At 35.3% G+C, this 16,697-nt stretch overlaps 2 protein-coding genes across 6 annotated transcripts in view; one reads left to right on the top strand and one right to left on the bottom strand.

Annotated features, from left to right (window-relative positions):
- Nucleotides 1-596, bottom strand: part of LOC105289128 (atherin-like) — a 13,247-nt gene extending 12,651 nt beyond the window's left edge. The window contains exon 1 of the mRNA XM_023528126.1: nt 398-596. Within this exon, the coding sequence (XP_023383894.1) occupies nt 398-412 (15 nt within the window). The 5' untranslated portion in view covers nt 413-596. The remainder of the gene's footprint in view (nt 1-397) is intronic.
- The window catches only part of ARHGAP29 (Rho GTPase activating protein 29), a 66,066-nt gene that overhangs the window by 10,039 nt on the left and 39,330 nt on the right, over nt 1-16,697 (top strand). The window contains exons 1-2 of one of the 5 annotated variants that reach the window (XM_011355674.2): nt 707-854; nt 6,360-6,596. The exons of 1 other annotated variant lie outside the window; for it this stretch is intronic. In XM_011355674.2, coding sequence (XP_011353976.1) covers nt 6,392-6,596 — 205 coding nt within the window. In that variant the 5' untranslated portion in view covers nt 707-854; nt 6,360-6,391. Of the gene's footprint in view, nt 1-706; nt 855-6,359; nt 6,597-10,050; nt 10,141-16,697 lie in introns of those variants that run through there. 3 more of the 5 variants (XM_011355678.2, XM_011355675.2, XM_011355676.2) reach the window with 3 other exon arrangements.

Below are 16,697 nucleotides of genomic sequence, written 5' to 3'. Positions count from 1 at the left end.
TCATTTCTTTCTGAATGTGCCAGCACATTCAGAGGTAAATGACATTGCTTGTTCTAGTGAATAGTATGATTGCAAGCCTATGTGCTTTCGGCCCGGGCTGCTTTCTTTAATTATTTCACCTTTCTAAGAATTTTTCTCATTCTGAGAGAATTTGAGAGTGCAGTTGAAGAAAGTAATATAATATTGGTCTAAGTGGAAAGTATTCCCCTCTACAGAAGGCCAAGTCGACTGGTTTTGAGGGAGTTCATTCTTCTGAAAAGGAGTTGAGCCAGGCCTGTGCTGTGTTACACTTTATCTGTGTAAGGTCCTGTTTTTGTTTTTGTTTCCTTAAAGGAGTTGGAGAGGGAGGAACAGGGTTGCCAAAAGATGTACCTCATAAGAAATGTAGATTGCTTACCTGAGAAACTCCCATTAGCCAGATATAGTCATCAGGTGACTTGTTCCTAAGGTTCGCTCCGCCTACCCTGCCGCGAGACTCACAGGGTGTTTAACACGTCCTGCAAAGCTGGGGACAACCTGTGGGCTCGGGTGCAGCTGACAGCCTTAGCCTCGCGCGCGAGCCAGCAGCCGCCCCACCTGCTGCAGGGCGCCGAGCCCCGCCCCCGGGCGTGAGGGCCAATGGGCAGGACCCTAGGGGGCGGGGCAAGGTCGGGCGGGAGGAGCGAGGCCAGAGGGCGGGGCGAGGGCGGCCGGGGCAGTCTTGGCGGTAGCTGCAGCTGCTGCGGCGGCGGCTTGGCCGGGCGTCCGCGGGCCGTGGGGGATGGGGTTGGTGAGCTCCAGCCCTCGGCCGCGGCCGCGGCGGCTGTGAGCGTTGGGCGGGAGTCTGCGTCCGGGACGCAGGATGGAGTGCCGCGGTGAGTGTGAAGCGGCGGATGCGGCTGGGAGCTGGAGTCACCCCCAGCGGCCGCCGGCGAGTTGCGGTCCAGGGTCCGGGTGGCCCCGAGCGGAGGCGGCTGCGGTCTGCGCTGGGAGTTGGGCCGGGGTCCTTCGGGCTCCCGGTCCTTCTGGAAGGGGTCCGACGTGGGCGAGCCGGGCGCCTGGCGGGACAGGAGCAGAGCAGTCGGGAGGGCGCGAGCGGTGGCCCAGAGCAGATGATGACGATGATACTAAAAGCAGACATACACAGCATGTCCCTCTGTCCGCATCTTGCTCTAAAAGCTCTCCACTTTTAACTTCTTTAATCCTCACGTGTCCGAGATTATTTAACTCGTTTTTTAGATGGGGAAACTGAGGTTAAAAACCTGTCGGAATACACCGGCTAGTAATTGGTAGAGTGCAGATTTACACCACGGCAGTTTTGTTCCAGAATCCGTGCTCTTGACCACTAGCGTTTAGTTTTGCTTCTGATCCCTTCTCGCTCCGGATCCCTTCTCGCTCCCACCTGCCCTGACAGCAGTCATCTCTTTAACAGGGTCTCTCTCATTCCTGAGATATTTTAGGATTTCCGTGGTGCATTGTTCTCCTCTTCTCTTGTCTTTGGAGCCGAGGAGGGGCGTTTCGTTCTGTGTCAGTGGTTTTCCCAGTTCCGTTGTGGATGTTTGGGGCTTGATAGTGTTTTTTTCCTGTTTTTAAATTTTTCTTTTTGACGGATGAGGTCAAGTGCGAGAGATTTCAGTCTGGAACACTAGAGACTGACGAACCTCATGTCTCCATGTTAATCTTTTTTTTTTTTTTACTTTTTCTCTAGAAGAAATTAGCCTCACACCTTTTCAGAGAGCAGGACTGTTAACTGCTATAGGAGGGACGTTTGCGCCCCTACACCTTTCTCCAGGCATCTCCGTGACGATATCTCTTGGCTCTCACTATCAATGTTCGCCGCCCTTTTTGCTTGATTTTCCCACTCTGTTTTTAAATACTGGGATAGAGAACGTGCTTTTGACACTGGGTAGTTTGGGCTGGTCAAGGGAGAGCCCTGCTTGCCAGGAATGCTAGATATTTTGGAGGCGTGGGAGGTTGGGCAGCTTTTTAAAACGTGCTGGATTCTAACTGCACAGGAATGAAGTGTATGCGTATTGCAAGCCTTTCTTTAGAAATTACAGTTATTTACACACTATCGATAAAACTTTTTAACATGCTCCTATTTGTGGAGAGTGTTTTTTAAAAATACAGTTAAAGACCTCCAGAATGGTTTTTTTTCTGATTTTTTTTTTTTAGCATTTTAAGTAGAATCTCACCAAATCGGAAATTATGCTGAAATTTCAGATTTCTGAAATGTCTGGCGGTTTTTTCCAGAGGTAGAAATAGTAAGATGGGAACTATTAAGAACAGATATTTGGGCGCAGTTTTGCACTTCAGTTAGACAACCCAATGCCTGAAACGAAAATACTTCTATAGTGATACATTTGGAAAGGAAGTACATGGGACAGGGTACGTTAACATGGGCTACTGCAAGTCTTGGAAAAGCTACATTCCAGAGTACCAGGAAGTTAGTGTTCACATTTCTAATGCACATATTACTTAGAATTTAGAACATATGGAGAAAGTTTTTCACAGTAATTTTCTGTTTGCAACAAAATTCTTGGAGAAATGGATTGAACACATTTTTAATGTTGAAGATTTGGAGTTTGAAGAGATGCATGAGAACTAGGAGAGTTTCACAAGTATTTTGCTCAACATTCTGTTTGCACAGTTCAAACTTCACTTGGAAGTGATTTAGTAGGTTTCCACGAAGTCAGTTAAGTTTCTGAAATTGTTTCTAGTCCTGTATTTCTTGCTCACAGTCTACAGATAAGTTGTAGTGAAGCCATATCTTGTTCATTACTTATGTTAAAAAATAATCTGCCATAAAACACTGCTAGTAATAATGGCTCAGTTATTGAGTCTTCATTTTGAACCAGGCACTGTACTAAATGCTTTCCATATTATTGCCTCATTTAATTAAATTGCCAGTTGCAATCTGTTACTACATTTTATGTTACCACAGACTAGAGGATGTTCATTTTGAGACATGGGAAGGTAGTGTATATGGTCTTGGAAAGTTTATATCCTCCAAACTTCCTCATTATCATAGTTCAATTTTATGAAAGCTTGACTTAACTTTGTTATTTAAATTTTTTTCCAACTGTTAATATTCTTTTTTTTAATTTGAAGAATGAAAAGTGGTAAAGTATGTATAACAAAATTAGGATATTACTCACCATAAGGCTGAGTAATTCTAGAGGTAGAATAGTTCCTCCTTTTCCCACCATTTTTGTTTTTTTGTTTACAGATTTTTCTTAGTCTTGGCTAAAAATGTTTAAGCATTTTTTGAAACATTTTTTACAGCTTTAGGTTACTAGTTTGACACTTTGTAAAGTAAATTCTTTTTGCTGAGATAAGTGAATTGTTCTATTTGGAACTTGTGATATATGTCTTTAATTTTTATAACCATCTTTTTTATCAGTGACAGTGACCAAATTTCTAATTTATTAAACTAAAAGCCATCAAAATTAATCAGAATGACTTTTATTAAGTAAGCTGCAAACGTGTTAGGTTAATAGTGTTCTCAAGAAGTGATTTGTAAAAGTGCTGCCCAAACACAGCACTTGAGTGTTTTTGGGTTGTTGTTGTTGAGACTTAGGCATAATAATAGTGCTTAAAAAATTGTCCTGGGTTCATTTTAGAAATTATCTACATATTTAAGTATTAACGTTAGATAGGTTTGAAACTAGTTTAAATATAGAAATTACATTCTCAGAAATAATTTGAGATTAATAAGACTAATGTATAAAGAAACTGTAAAAGCTATCAGAGAAGTGTTAGGACACCTTATTTAATAATCAGAGGTAGAGAAACAATAGAAATCCAACTTTGATTTCAGTTTTATGTAATCGTGCCTTTACTCAACTTCATATGCTTATTTTTTTTGTTTGTGTATGTGTGTATTTTAAAAGACACTATTTTAGAGAAATATTTTTTAAAATCTTTTGTATTTTCCATTCAAAATACTACAACAATCCAAAGTTAACCATTTTGGTTTCTATAAACATTAATTATAACTATAAGTTTATAAGCTCATTCATTCTGCAAATAGTTTTGAGTAGTTCATCCCTCATATGCCATGCTCTATGCTGTGAACAGAGAACATGTGGTTAGCAAACAGACATGGTCTTGATTTCCTTGAGTTTATAGTCTAGATAGGAAGACATGAACCATCTACTTGAACTTGGATTAGTGCAGTGATGAAAAACATAAGACTCTCTAAAGCATCTCACAGGAGATTCTGCTTTATTTTGGTGGTGGTGGTGGTGGTTATGGGGTAAGGGGTGGTCCACGAAGGCTTCTTTGAGGAAGTGATCTTTGAGCTGAGATTAAAATGAGTAAACAAAGGGGAAGGAGTAGTCCAGGCAAATGGAACTGTGTAGAGATAGGACCTTGAGTCGAACAGTTGTTGTTTTTCAAGTTGTAGGGTCATGGGCTGATTATGACTTGAAACCAATTTGGTGGGTTGCAACCAGCATTTTAAAATATAAAACAGGATAGGATAGAAATCATCTGAGTACATTACCTGGCTCCTTATCCAGAATCTGTATTCTGTTTTATGCATTCCTACACGTACCATCATATACAAACACAACATATTTGACATGTATACGGGCCCATGATGTAAAATTGTTTCCTACTGTGGGTCACAATAAACAAATATTGTTGGAAGAATGAGAAGAAGGTGTGTGTGGCAGGAGTGTTGAGTAGGAATCATGTCTCCAGGTGACATTGCAGAGGTAGGTACGAGCCAGGTCTCATGTGGAGCCTTATAGTGCATGATAATGTCTCACTTGTCCTTTGGAAGAGTTTTGAGCAGAGAAATGACATGGTGAGATTCGTGTTTTGAAAAGTGTACTCACTGCATTTGGAATGGGATGTGGAGAGATCATCAGAAAATTAGTAACAGTAGCTAAGACCAAAATGGTAGTAATTCACCTAGAAGTGGTAGAAGAGATAGAAGTGGATAGAGAACTATATATAGATTAAGAAGAAAACAATCTCTAGAGTTGGGTCAAGTATAGGAAGGAGTAAATGGTACAGTAATATATCTTACACATGACCTGGAAATGAATATTACATGAAACTTCTACTGTGAATTTCACAGAAATCTTTAGTCCTTCATACATTTTGAAAGTACTCAAATTGTCAGTATAAAATATTTTTAAATGTGTTATTGATGATGCTTGAGCTAATTTAATTCCACCAGTCATTTCCTTTTTGATTCCGATATATGCAAACAAAATTAGGACTTTCTATTCTAAAAAGGTAAAATGTAAGGATGAAGCAGAAACTAAATTTTTTGTGTGTGTTCCAACTATATGCCAGGATTAGGTGTTTTAACATATAGAGTCTTAACTTTGTGTTTCCTTTTAAATATCACATATGAAGTCTTTTAATTTTGTGTTTTTTAGTCTTTACACAGCCTTTATGCAAATTGTGTCACACATTCAAAAGTATTCAACCAGGATTCAAATCTAAATCTTTCTCATTCCAAATGATTATGTTTTTACTATACCATCCTGAAATGCCCAGAAATATTGCCCCAATAATCATACATTTATTTGTTCAGCCAATCAGGGTGTGTCAAATTAGTGGACACCCTTGGAACTTGTTTTCAACAAAGAGATATTCTTGCTGAATTTTGATAATCCATATTATGTCTGTGTGTATGTGTACATGTATATGTATGTATGTGCATGCATTATTATTGAGAACTAACTGTAAATGAACTACTTTTATATGTTGAATGGACACTTCTGTACCATTGTCTCTTTTAATGCTTACAATCATCCCATGAGGTAGGTGCTGTCAGGATGTTATTCCCATTTTATAAATGAACACACCAATATAAAGAGTTGATTAAGAGCTTGTGAAGTCACACACAGTAAGTGATGGAGGGGGATTTTGAAAACAATTTTTTTTTTCAAAGCTCATATTTCCTCTTTATTTTTGAAGATGATGTCATGGAGGGAGAATATGTCCTTCCACTAAGTGACAGTTCAGGAAAATGTTTACGAATTTTAAAAAATCTACTCTAGGAATTAAGAGCATGGATTTTGGTGGCAAGGCAGATCTGGGTTTAAGTAGCAGTTCATCATTTATCAGCTAAGAGTTTAGACCAATCATTTAACCTCCAAACCTCAGATTCTTTAACTCGTGAAATGAAGAGAACAGTAGTCTGTGTATCATAGAGTTGTCAAGATTACTGGCACTTAATAAATGGAAGCTGCTACTATTAGTAGTAATACAGTACAGTGTTTATTGTTGTGATTGTTCTTAATACAATACTGAGGTGGGCTATGGGCTATTTGTGAAAACCTAGTAGAATGTTTCCCCTGGTTGATGCAGTATTTTTGTTTCTCTTTTTTTTTTTTTCTCCCCCTACTCCCCTTAAGGATTTCAGTTTTTCTGACTGTTATATGAGAGGATGATTGCTCACAAACAGAAAAAGACAAAGAAAAAACGTGTTTTGTCATCAGGCCAGCTCTCTACTGATGTTACAACTTCTGAAATGGGGCTCAAGTCTTTAAGTTCCAATTCTATTTTTGATCCGGATTACATCAAGGAGTTGGTGAATGATATAAGGAAGTTCTCCCATATGCTGTTATATTTGAAAGAAGCTATTCTTTCAGGTTTGTCAACTATCTTCTCTTAGCATTCTTACTGGATAGTTTGTAAAATTTTAAATGCCAGCCTCGTTACAGAGAAGTGTGTACACAGTGTTAGGGACAGGGTATTCTTCTGTAGTTATTTTATGACTTTTTTCCCATATGTTTGATGTTTACCTGTTTCATAATCAGGTACAGTAGAATACATTATAGAAACTTGGTAAGTGTGAGGGAACAAGAATACAAAAAACAAAAATAAGTCTTTGGTTTTTAGCAGGTGAGCCCATTTGACAGAGTAAAATTTTTGATCATTGGCATTTTAACCTTGTTAATGGTAACACAGTTCATTTATTGGTCTTTAACAAGCAAACTGATCTTTGTAATTTAAATTGTTGATACTGCTGCTGGGATTCTGTTTTCTATATTGTTCCTAAAACCTAATCTAAAATCACTGCATTTGAATGTTTTTTTTCCTCAAAAATCAAACTTAATTCTGTTTTGATGTTCTTCAATTTGCTTCTTTAATTAAGAGATAAGCACATCTGTTTAGTTAGAGATGGATAATGGAGCATGAGACTTGATTCTTCTTCTGCTGTTCTTTATTTAATACCATCATCGTTATAAATTTTGGCCACACAGCAAAGAGCTGTTTCACTGTTTTCCTCTTACAGTGAGGGAGCCTTGTCAGTATTTTGTCAGTGGCCTTGCCAGTATTGTCTTTTGCCTCCTTAAGAGGAAGGATGCCTAATTTTTGGCATTGTTTACAGTTTTTAAATTTATCTCAGTTGTCTGTTAAAAAGCTAAACAGTTAGCTTTTAAGAATATAGAATGTAGGTATAAAATGAAATCACCTTTTGGTGTAATTCAAATAACATTTTCCTTCTATACTTTACCTCTCATCAGGCAGTGATGTACGAAGTTACTTGACTATTGCTTCAGATGTTCAACCATATTGTCGAGGGTAGGCTTTATATTTTGTGGAGCACTTTTACATACAAACAGTATTAAATCATGCAGTCCCCACAAAGGCAGGTATTTTTAGTCCCATTTTACAGGTGAGCTGTATGTATAATTTAGATTATGTGATCTCAACCCCTCTTTCTGATAAATAATGGTTTCATTTGGAACCCAGAGGTAATGAGTGCAGAATGATGTGTTCTTTCCATGCTATTTCACCTGCTTCACATGGCAGGTACTCTGTAAATACACTGCTCAGTTTTCATGATTTTAGTAGCCAATTCTGTTTTCACTGGGGATTATCTAGATCTGCGCTATCCAGTATGGTGCCTCTAGACATGTGGCAATTTAAATTTAATTAAAATTAAATATTTAGCTTCTCAGTCACAGTAGCCACATTTCAAAGGCTTATAAGCCACATGTGGCTAGTGGCTATGTGAAAATATAAAAATTTCCGTCAGCGAAGAAATTTCTATTGGACAGTGCCGGTATAGACATTTGGCCTTTCTCAATGATGAGATGAATTCTTGAGCTATAAATATTTTTTATTCCTACAGCGTTAAAAGAAATCCTAGAAAAAGTTGTTATGGGAGCAAATTTAAGAAAATTTTTACCTAGAAATGAGAACTGTTGGGGTCTCTGTGGACTCCCCTTCCTAAAGTTACCTATGGAATATGTAGCTTTCATGCCCTTCTTTGATTTGAACTAGCAGATCAACTTCCAGCCAGGTTATACAGTTTGGTTAAATTGGTAGTAAGAGGTATCAGAAAGAGCTCTGGAAAGAGAATCACATGATCTAGGTTCTAGGCCTAGGTCTGCTACTCACTAGTTTTGGAATATGGCTTAAGTCATTTAATAATTTGCTAAGAATGATGTTATCACTTTTATAATTCTGTGATTTATAATTTGATTGGAGTTGGAAGTTCTATACTGTTCTGAATATTGACAGTTCAGAGATGAAGAAGACAGCTAACTATTTGTTTTCAAACTCCATAATGCATTTTAGAGGATACCCACCTCCCTTCCACCACTCTATAGGATTTTTAAATGTAAGTTTTATGATAATTATCTTAAATGTGGTATTTATGAAAATTTCCCAGGTGAGAACGTAAAGCTCATATTGCAGTAGTTGTTGAGGAATTGCCTAGAGAAAATAAATTTCTGCCAAAGAGCTCTATACCCCTTAAAAGACTTAAGATACCTATGCAGTGTATCTTACTTACAAATAAAAATAGAGAGCTTAATATGGGAGATTAGACTGTGAAAACACTTGCTTTGATAGGGTAAATGATAGAGTTTGTTAATTCTGTCTGCCACTTATTTCCAGGAGGAGGTTACCCTGGAGTTTTACACAAATAGCAGATAGGAAATTTGAAGTTTAGATCTCTATCCAGTGTTATTAAGGTGCATTATGAATAATTACAGGGGAAAATATTGCATCTTATATTAAAATGCTAAAGGCCCTCAATTATACACGCATCCTCTGTGTTTAAATTTACCACCACAGATTAATATACGTGCAGTGTAAATACCAATTCAGGTTTATGGTCGTCCCCTGAAAAATAATGTCTCCTGAATTCCAACAAACAGATTCATAAATGTTGTTCTTGTTTTTACGGTAATCTTAAACTCTGTCTTTGTCATATACCCCCCCATTCCCAGGTAGAACACCACTCAAGGAAGTTCAAAATTTGGGAATTTGTAAAGTGTAAGGCTTTTTAATTGAGCTAGAAAGAATAGTGCAAATACTTAATATTTTTTTGATACTCGATTCTTGGAAGGGTCCATTGCCATATTTGAAGGAAAATCAGTCTAATGCTTCTTGTAGCTTGTTGATTACATGACACTGTTTTTTAAGTGCATTTTAATAAGTTTACTAATGTGACAATGGTGTCTTGTTTTTCTGCATTTTTTTTTAAACAGGCTAGAAAGAAAGATAAGATATTATTTTCAGTTTCAGATAAAGTAGTTCTCTACTTTTTAAAAGTGTTTTCTAATTTAAGGGTGTATCACTATCACTTACTTTGTGAAAACATAACTGATTTCATAAGTGATAGCTTCTGATGAATTCTAGATCCTAAATTTAACAGAACTATAGTTAGAAGAAGTATGTTAACTTTCTAAAGCAAATTTTATTGAACAGAAGGAGTTAAATAAAAAGTTTAATGCCATTAAGTAATATGTTACATTATTAGGGAGGGAAGATCTGTATACATTTTCAAAGATTTAATTGAAATCCTGTCTTATTGATTAACCCAGTTTTTTTCCAGGGTGAATATACAGCAAGATGTATAAGTTTATTTCAGACAAATTTCAATAAGTGTTAATTTGACTGTTGTTTGACACATAAGTGTTAATTTGACTAATCATTGACTATTAATGACTCTTAATTAACTTTCAGCCTTTATAGTGTGCCAGGAATTTTGTGGAATATTAGAAACCTTAAATTGCTAGTTTCAGATATTCCTTCCTGCTGTGTTCTTTTCTTTTTTTCTTTTTCTTTTTTTCTTTTTTTTTCTAGGCAGTGACTCTCCTGATGACTGCCGTGTTCTTTTAGAAGTAAACCTCTCTACAAGTGATTTCTAATGGATATCGCTTAGGAGAGGTTAATGTGAGTGTTAATAGGCTGTACCTTAGTGCCTAGAAGGTAAAAAATGAATCTTTGAGGAATGAAGTGTGAAATACAGCTAGCTCATTTATTACATGTGCCAGCTCTTAGGAGATTACTTTCCTCTTCTGTACTTGCCTAGAATGGTTTACATAACTTAACACCACTTAAAATAGTAACTGGTATTGGAAGTTACAGCCTATTAAATCACAAATTGTAGAGTACTGCCATTAAACTATTTCCTCTTTAACCATGTTGATATAGCATATTGATTAAGAGCACAAATTACAGTATTAGAATGCCTAAGGTGGAATCCTCATTCTGCCACTGAACAAGGTATTTATCTTCTCTGTGCCTCAGTTTCTACAGCTGTTAAAAGGAGTTCATAGTACCTACATCATTGGGTTATTGTGAAGATTAAGCAAGTTCATAAATGTAAAGCTCTTGGAATAAGTGTTTTAAAATGTCAGCTATTATTTTTACACCCCTCAAGTGGCTGGATAAGGAAAGCTGCTGTTCAGGCTTTACTTTTATCCTGTAAATTCAGAAGTCATTACAGCAAAAAAAAAGGGGGGGAGGGAGGATAGTTTTCTAATAAGTTCTAAAACCTTTTTTCCTCCTTGTTGTTTTCACTGCTTTCCCAGAGAGGTTAAGCTGAATTAACAAGACTGATTTTAAAAATTATTTTCAGGTTTGTTTTTTTTTCAAATCCAGGAAAACACCATGGATTTTTTCATTTATTTACTTAAGCATTTCCATGAAGTGTTTGCAATATAAACACTGCAGTATTGTGTTAATGCATGAGAACTAAAAAGTAGAGCTGGCTAATCTGTTTTCACTTGATAAGCTAAATTAAACAAAATAAATGGCACAGATGAGTGAAACAATAAATTAAAATTCAGATTACTATATTACTGGGATGATAGATAAACAAACAGACATTGGGATATAGGAGTTCTACTGTTCTAGATAACTAGTGTTAAGATTTTGGTTGAACATTAATATATTCACATATTTAATATCTTTGTAGTATAAATTAAATTTCATTACATTTACAATGTGGCCACTATAAAATTTAAAAATTATCTTGTATTTAGTTATATTACTAAGTTAAATACTATAATTTAACTCATATGTGTAGAAGTGTTTTTATAAAGCATATCTTTAATTATGATTTTCTTTCTAAGTAATTTACCAATTTAGATTTTATATAAATAAAATGAAATCGAAACTTAACTTTAGTGTTTCTTTTTCATTAGCCAAATTATTGTGGTACCTTGCTATAACTATATTTGTTATTGAACATAATTCTGTATGAGACAAATCTGTTTTCAAAGGTATTTAGTTTGAATAGCTTACAGATTTAATAGTAATAATAACTTTATGTATTAAGACTACAAAGCAGTTGTTTCTTTTAATTTATTTTATATTCACAACATTTTAAGATAGCTAGGATAGGTGTTCTTATTAATTCTGTTTTACTGATGATGAATCTGAGATCAGAGAACCTAAGAGTTCAAGGAATGTGGAAAAATCAAGCATTGGAACCCAGCTTTCTTGATCTAAATCTGTTGTTTTCTTCCACACCAGTCAGCTACTTAACCTTTCTTCTGTACTAGGAAAGAATAGTTAAAGCCTCATGTGTTTCGCTCATTGCTGCTACTGTGTATGTGTGTTTGTGGGGAGGAATATTTTGTGTTGGTGAAGGAGCTTCTTAAACTCGTTATTTTCATAGGAGGCTTTTTACTGCATAAAAAAATTTGGGGTAGCATTATTCTTTTATAAGAGAAAACATTTGTTAAAAATGGAATTTTTTTTAGCACTTTTAAAACATAATTAAGGGCTTGCTGAAATTTATAAAGTCCCAGCTGAAGTATTATCAGGATATAGCGATGTGCTAGTAGTTGACTCTGTAATTAACATTTTTAAATTTAGTCATGTTCATTTCTGTTGATTTAGAAGCGTCCAAAGTATATTCAATCACAGGAAATTGGAATTATAGGGTAATTTGAGGTATTTCTGAAATTTCTTGCAAAATAACTTTTTCTTGCTAAGTTACTGTTTTTCAGTATTTTGACTTGAAACAACTTCATTTTGTGTTTATAAGGGCTTCCTTATAGGAAAAAAAAGAATTTCAAGTTGGTAAAATATTTCTATTGATAGCTATTGGAATGCTTTGTGGTGATTTTTTAGAAAGATCATAGTAGGGATTCTCTGGACCCCATCCTTATACTATTAAAAATTATTGAGGATCCCAAAGAGTTTTTGGTTTTGTGGGCTTATCTGTTACTATTTACTATTAGAAATTAAAACTAAGGAAATTGAAAAACATTTAATAGTTTTGAATATATCCATTTATTAATTTCCTTGACTCTGAGAAGACCAGAATTTATTACCTTGGTTTATTTAGGCATTTAAGCCGTTAATATTTCATAGTTCTTGCTGAATACCCAGCACTAATTTTGAATATTGATTTTGTTGTCGACACTCAAAAATCAAGCTCTTTTGGCCTGAGACCTCAAAATAAGGCAAAGTATTCATACAGAATTCCCTAAATATATTAATATCTGTAGATTTTATTGTGAGACATCAGAGAAGGGGGGTTGAAATGACTGGCTTTCCTTTCTCTTCTAAGACTATGATAGGTTTCAAAGAGTATAGTACAACTCTATAATAGTACTCACTCTACCTTGATTTTGATAAGTAAGTAGTATTACCATAAACTACTTTTATTTAGCTATAGGCCAAACAAAGAATCGACTTTGCAGTGCAAAACTGGGGGAAAATATAATTGTTATTTTTGACAACTAATAAAATTATTTTCAGAAGTTTGTTTGTTTTTTTATGTCAAAGCTACTGGGTTCCATTTTAGACCTAACTTATATTATTAACCTGTTTCTGCTGCTGCATAAACTAATAAGAACAGCTGCAAACATTTATGGAAGGCTTACTATGTTGCAGCCACCGTTCTACGTATTTTACGTGTTTTAACTCATCCATTTTATCTATGAAGTATCTATCATTATCTTTTTAAAGGTGAGGAAACTGAGAGGCACAGAGAGGGTAAGTGACTTGCCCAGTGTCTCTCAGCCATAGAATTGGAATTCAAATTCAAGCAATCAGGTTGTAGAGGCTATGTTTTTAACCAATCACTAAGCTATATTGCTTCAACGAAGTAAACCAACCAAACTAACATCCACAGTTACAAAACATTATAAATATTGATTATTTATTTAAGATAATTAACAATTATTATATAGATAACTACATATTTACATTTCCCTATGAATTAAAAAGTAACCTATATTTATGGGAAAAATTTTAATAGTACATAAAATTCCTAAAATCTTTGTCTATTTGTATTTCACTTTTTAAATAAGCTTTATTTTTAGAATAGTTATCGATTTACAGAAAAATTGAGAACATAGTACAGAGAGTTCCCCTATACATCTATACCCAGTTTTCCCTATTTATTAACATCTTATATTGATCTGTTAATGAACAATGTTAATCAAAGTCCGTAGTTTATTCAGATTTCCCTAAATGGTCCTTAATATCCTTTTTCTCCTCCAGGATCCTATCATAGCACATTTAATTGTCATGTTCTCCTTAGGCCCTCCTTGGTTGTGACAGTTTCTCAAACTTTGCTCATTTTACTGTCCGTGACAGTTTTAAAGAATATTTGCTGGGTATTTTGTAGAATGCACCTTAATTAGAATTTGTCTGATGTTTTTGTCATGATTAGATTGGAGTTAATGGGATATTGGAAGAAAAGTAACAGATGTAAAGTGCCATTTTTTTATTACATCATATCAAGAGTACTTAATGTGAACATGATTTATCACTGTCGATGTTGACCTTGATCACCTGTTTCACATAGTAGTCAGATTTCTCTACTGTAAAGTCACTTTTTGTACCCCCTTCCATACTATAGTCTTTAGAAGGAAGTCACTATGCTCATACTTCACCTCCTTGAGGAGATAATTTATATTTATATAAATTATTTGGAATTTTTCTATACAAGAGATTGTCTCTTCTCCATTTATTCAGTCATTCATTTGTATCAGTATGGACTCATGAATACTTACTTTATAGTTTGAATTATTTGTTGCTCAAATTGTTCCACCTTTGGCTATTGGGAGCCCTTTCAGTTGGCTTTTGTCTACTGTTGGCATCCTCTCTTCAATGTGAGGGTTTTGTGGGTTTCTTTGTTTTTTGAGGGGGAGATTTCTTTTTTTTTTTTTTTTTTTAAGCCAAAAGAACCGTATTTATTAAGCGATATTTTCTTTTTCCATTTTTATTAACCAAGGGCCTGTATGTGGGGACGTCTCTCACTCTGCCATGTTTCCCCACTATTCTTATATTGCTCTTTGAGGTTTTTTTTTTTTTTTTTAGCTCTTACTTTCTGGCGCTATAAGATGCTCCTAACTCATCTTGTATATTTCCTGCCCCAATCCTAGAATCAGCCATTTATCTAAGGACTCCTGGTTCCTTTCATTGGACAGTGGTATTAGAAACCAAGTTCAGCATGCTAGATGTGCTCATTGCTACAGGGATGTCATTTCTTTGAGGCCCTCTCAGCTGACATAGCAAAGAAATATATGTGTGTATACTAACCTGTATATACACACATACCTATAAATATTTCTATATGTAGCCACCTATATCTCTATTAAGCTAAGCATGAATTCTGACTGAAGTATCAACATTAATACATCACCACATGTACCATTATAGCTTCCTCCTCCTGCTTAGTAGTAAGTTTCCACTCCCAACAGTGATACCTTGGCTCCCACCATCCACCATCCATTTACTCAATTGCTCAGTTCCAGTATACATGTACAGAATTGTTAACCTGAACCTTCATGGAAAACACTTTACCAACTACAGTACAGTATTTATTTGCATTTTCTTTGCCTTTAGCATTATAGACTCCACTCATTTCTAAGGCTACTTAGGCGAGCACCTAGTCCCTTGTATATTTTTTCCTGTCATTAAAATTTGTTGGTTGAATGAGTTAGATTTTTCTCCTGAAGGCACTCTGTTCTCTGCTTCCCTGAACTATTTTTCTCTGCCTCTTCTTGGAATACTCGTTGCCCCAATATATATGCACAACTCTTAACCTTGCCTGTTCCTCTTATCCTACATATTTCTCTCTCTTGAAAATGCTGGTTATGAATGGAATAGTTGATGCACAATGGTATAATTTCTTGTTTTTGTTTTTTATAGACAATTTTTCTAATGATTGTCTTTTAACATTTCTGAAAAAAAAATTTATTATTATGGATGACAGTATTTAAACATGGTTTTTTTTATTTTGGTTTGCTTTTAAAGGTATTCAGTAGGGAGGCAGTATAACATTAAGAGCATGGCTTCTAGAATTATACTCCCTGGGTTTAAATTCCAGCTCCACAGTTTAGTAACTTGGTGAACTTAGGTATGCCTCAGTTTTCTCATCTGTACAATGGAGATTTTTAAATTATCTGTGTAATAGGATTGATATGAAAGTTAAATGAGATAATATCCTTTACTTTTAGGTACTAAAAGCACATGAGGGCACTGAATAAATTACCTGTTATTAAACACTAGTGCTATGTAAGGTTATTAGAAAGGAAAATTACCTTGGAATATTGTATTTAAGATGGTTGTCTTTTTAAAGTTTTGAGGATTACTTCAGAGGTTTTAAAAGTTAGAGTTATTTTGCTTTCCGATTTACCTAGGATAATGATCCAGGAATATGCCTGTAAGTGCTCTCATGATTATTAGTAGCACCCCGTTTTCACTGACTGGAGTATTCTAGTTTGAATGATAAATTATATGGTCACCTTATTTCCAGGGGTTATAAAACGCTGTCCACATCCCGCTGACCGGAGTTGGTGTAAATGAGTGAAGCAGGCTGGGGGTAGACAGTGGAGTCGAGGAAAGAAGGCACATCTATGAGAGCAGTGCCGCTTTGTTCTAGATGCTTGAGGATGTGGGCCTGGTATAACCAGATTTTAATTTTTTAAGAGTAGGCAGAAACCTGGAATTTTTATAATGATCTTCTTACTTTTTCATCATTGGCCACTAATCCAGTTGTTCTAAAACGCACACAAATTCATCGAATCATATAAAGTTATATGCATTGTATCATGTTAGTTATATGACAATTTTTAAAAAGGTCACGTCAAACGGTATTCTTTATATACCTATACACCTATGAGTTGCTCATTTCTAGTGTCTTAGAATTAACTTCATGCAAAGAATCAATTCTAACATGAAAATTTAACATGTAAGTTTTCTTAAATATTGATTAATATATCAGACATTGTAAGGCTTTAACTGTTACCATATGTATTAAAAAGCATATAAGAATAAAAACTATAAGGCAGGAAAACTTCTTATAAAGTTGCTGCCAGGGAAATCTAGAGAGCGTATTTAGACTGAGAAAACTGAAAAAGATAGTGCTAAGTTGACCATGATGGGGAGAGCCTTTGATATCCTTAATGACTTAAAAAGATTAAAGATTTTTTGAAGGCTATACATATAAATTGTATATAATTGCAATAATGAAAATAGAA

Source organism: Pteropus vampyrus, unplaced genomic scaffold (genome assembly GCF_000151845.1).
Source record: "Pteropus vampyrus isolate Shadow unplaced genomic scaffold, Pvam_2.0 Scaffold22, whole genome shotgun sequence".
Lineage (NCBI taxonomy): Eukaryota > Metazoa > Chordata > Mammalia > Chiroptera > Pteropodidae > Pteropus > Pteropus vampyrus.
The sequence above is the reverse complement of the archived record's forward strand: the minus strand, read 5'-3'. Positions and strand labels throughout refer to the sequence as shown.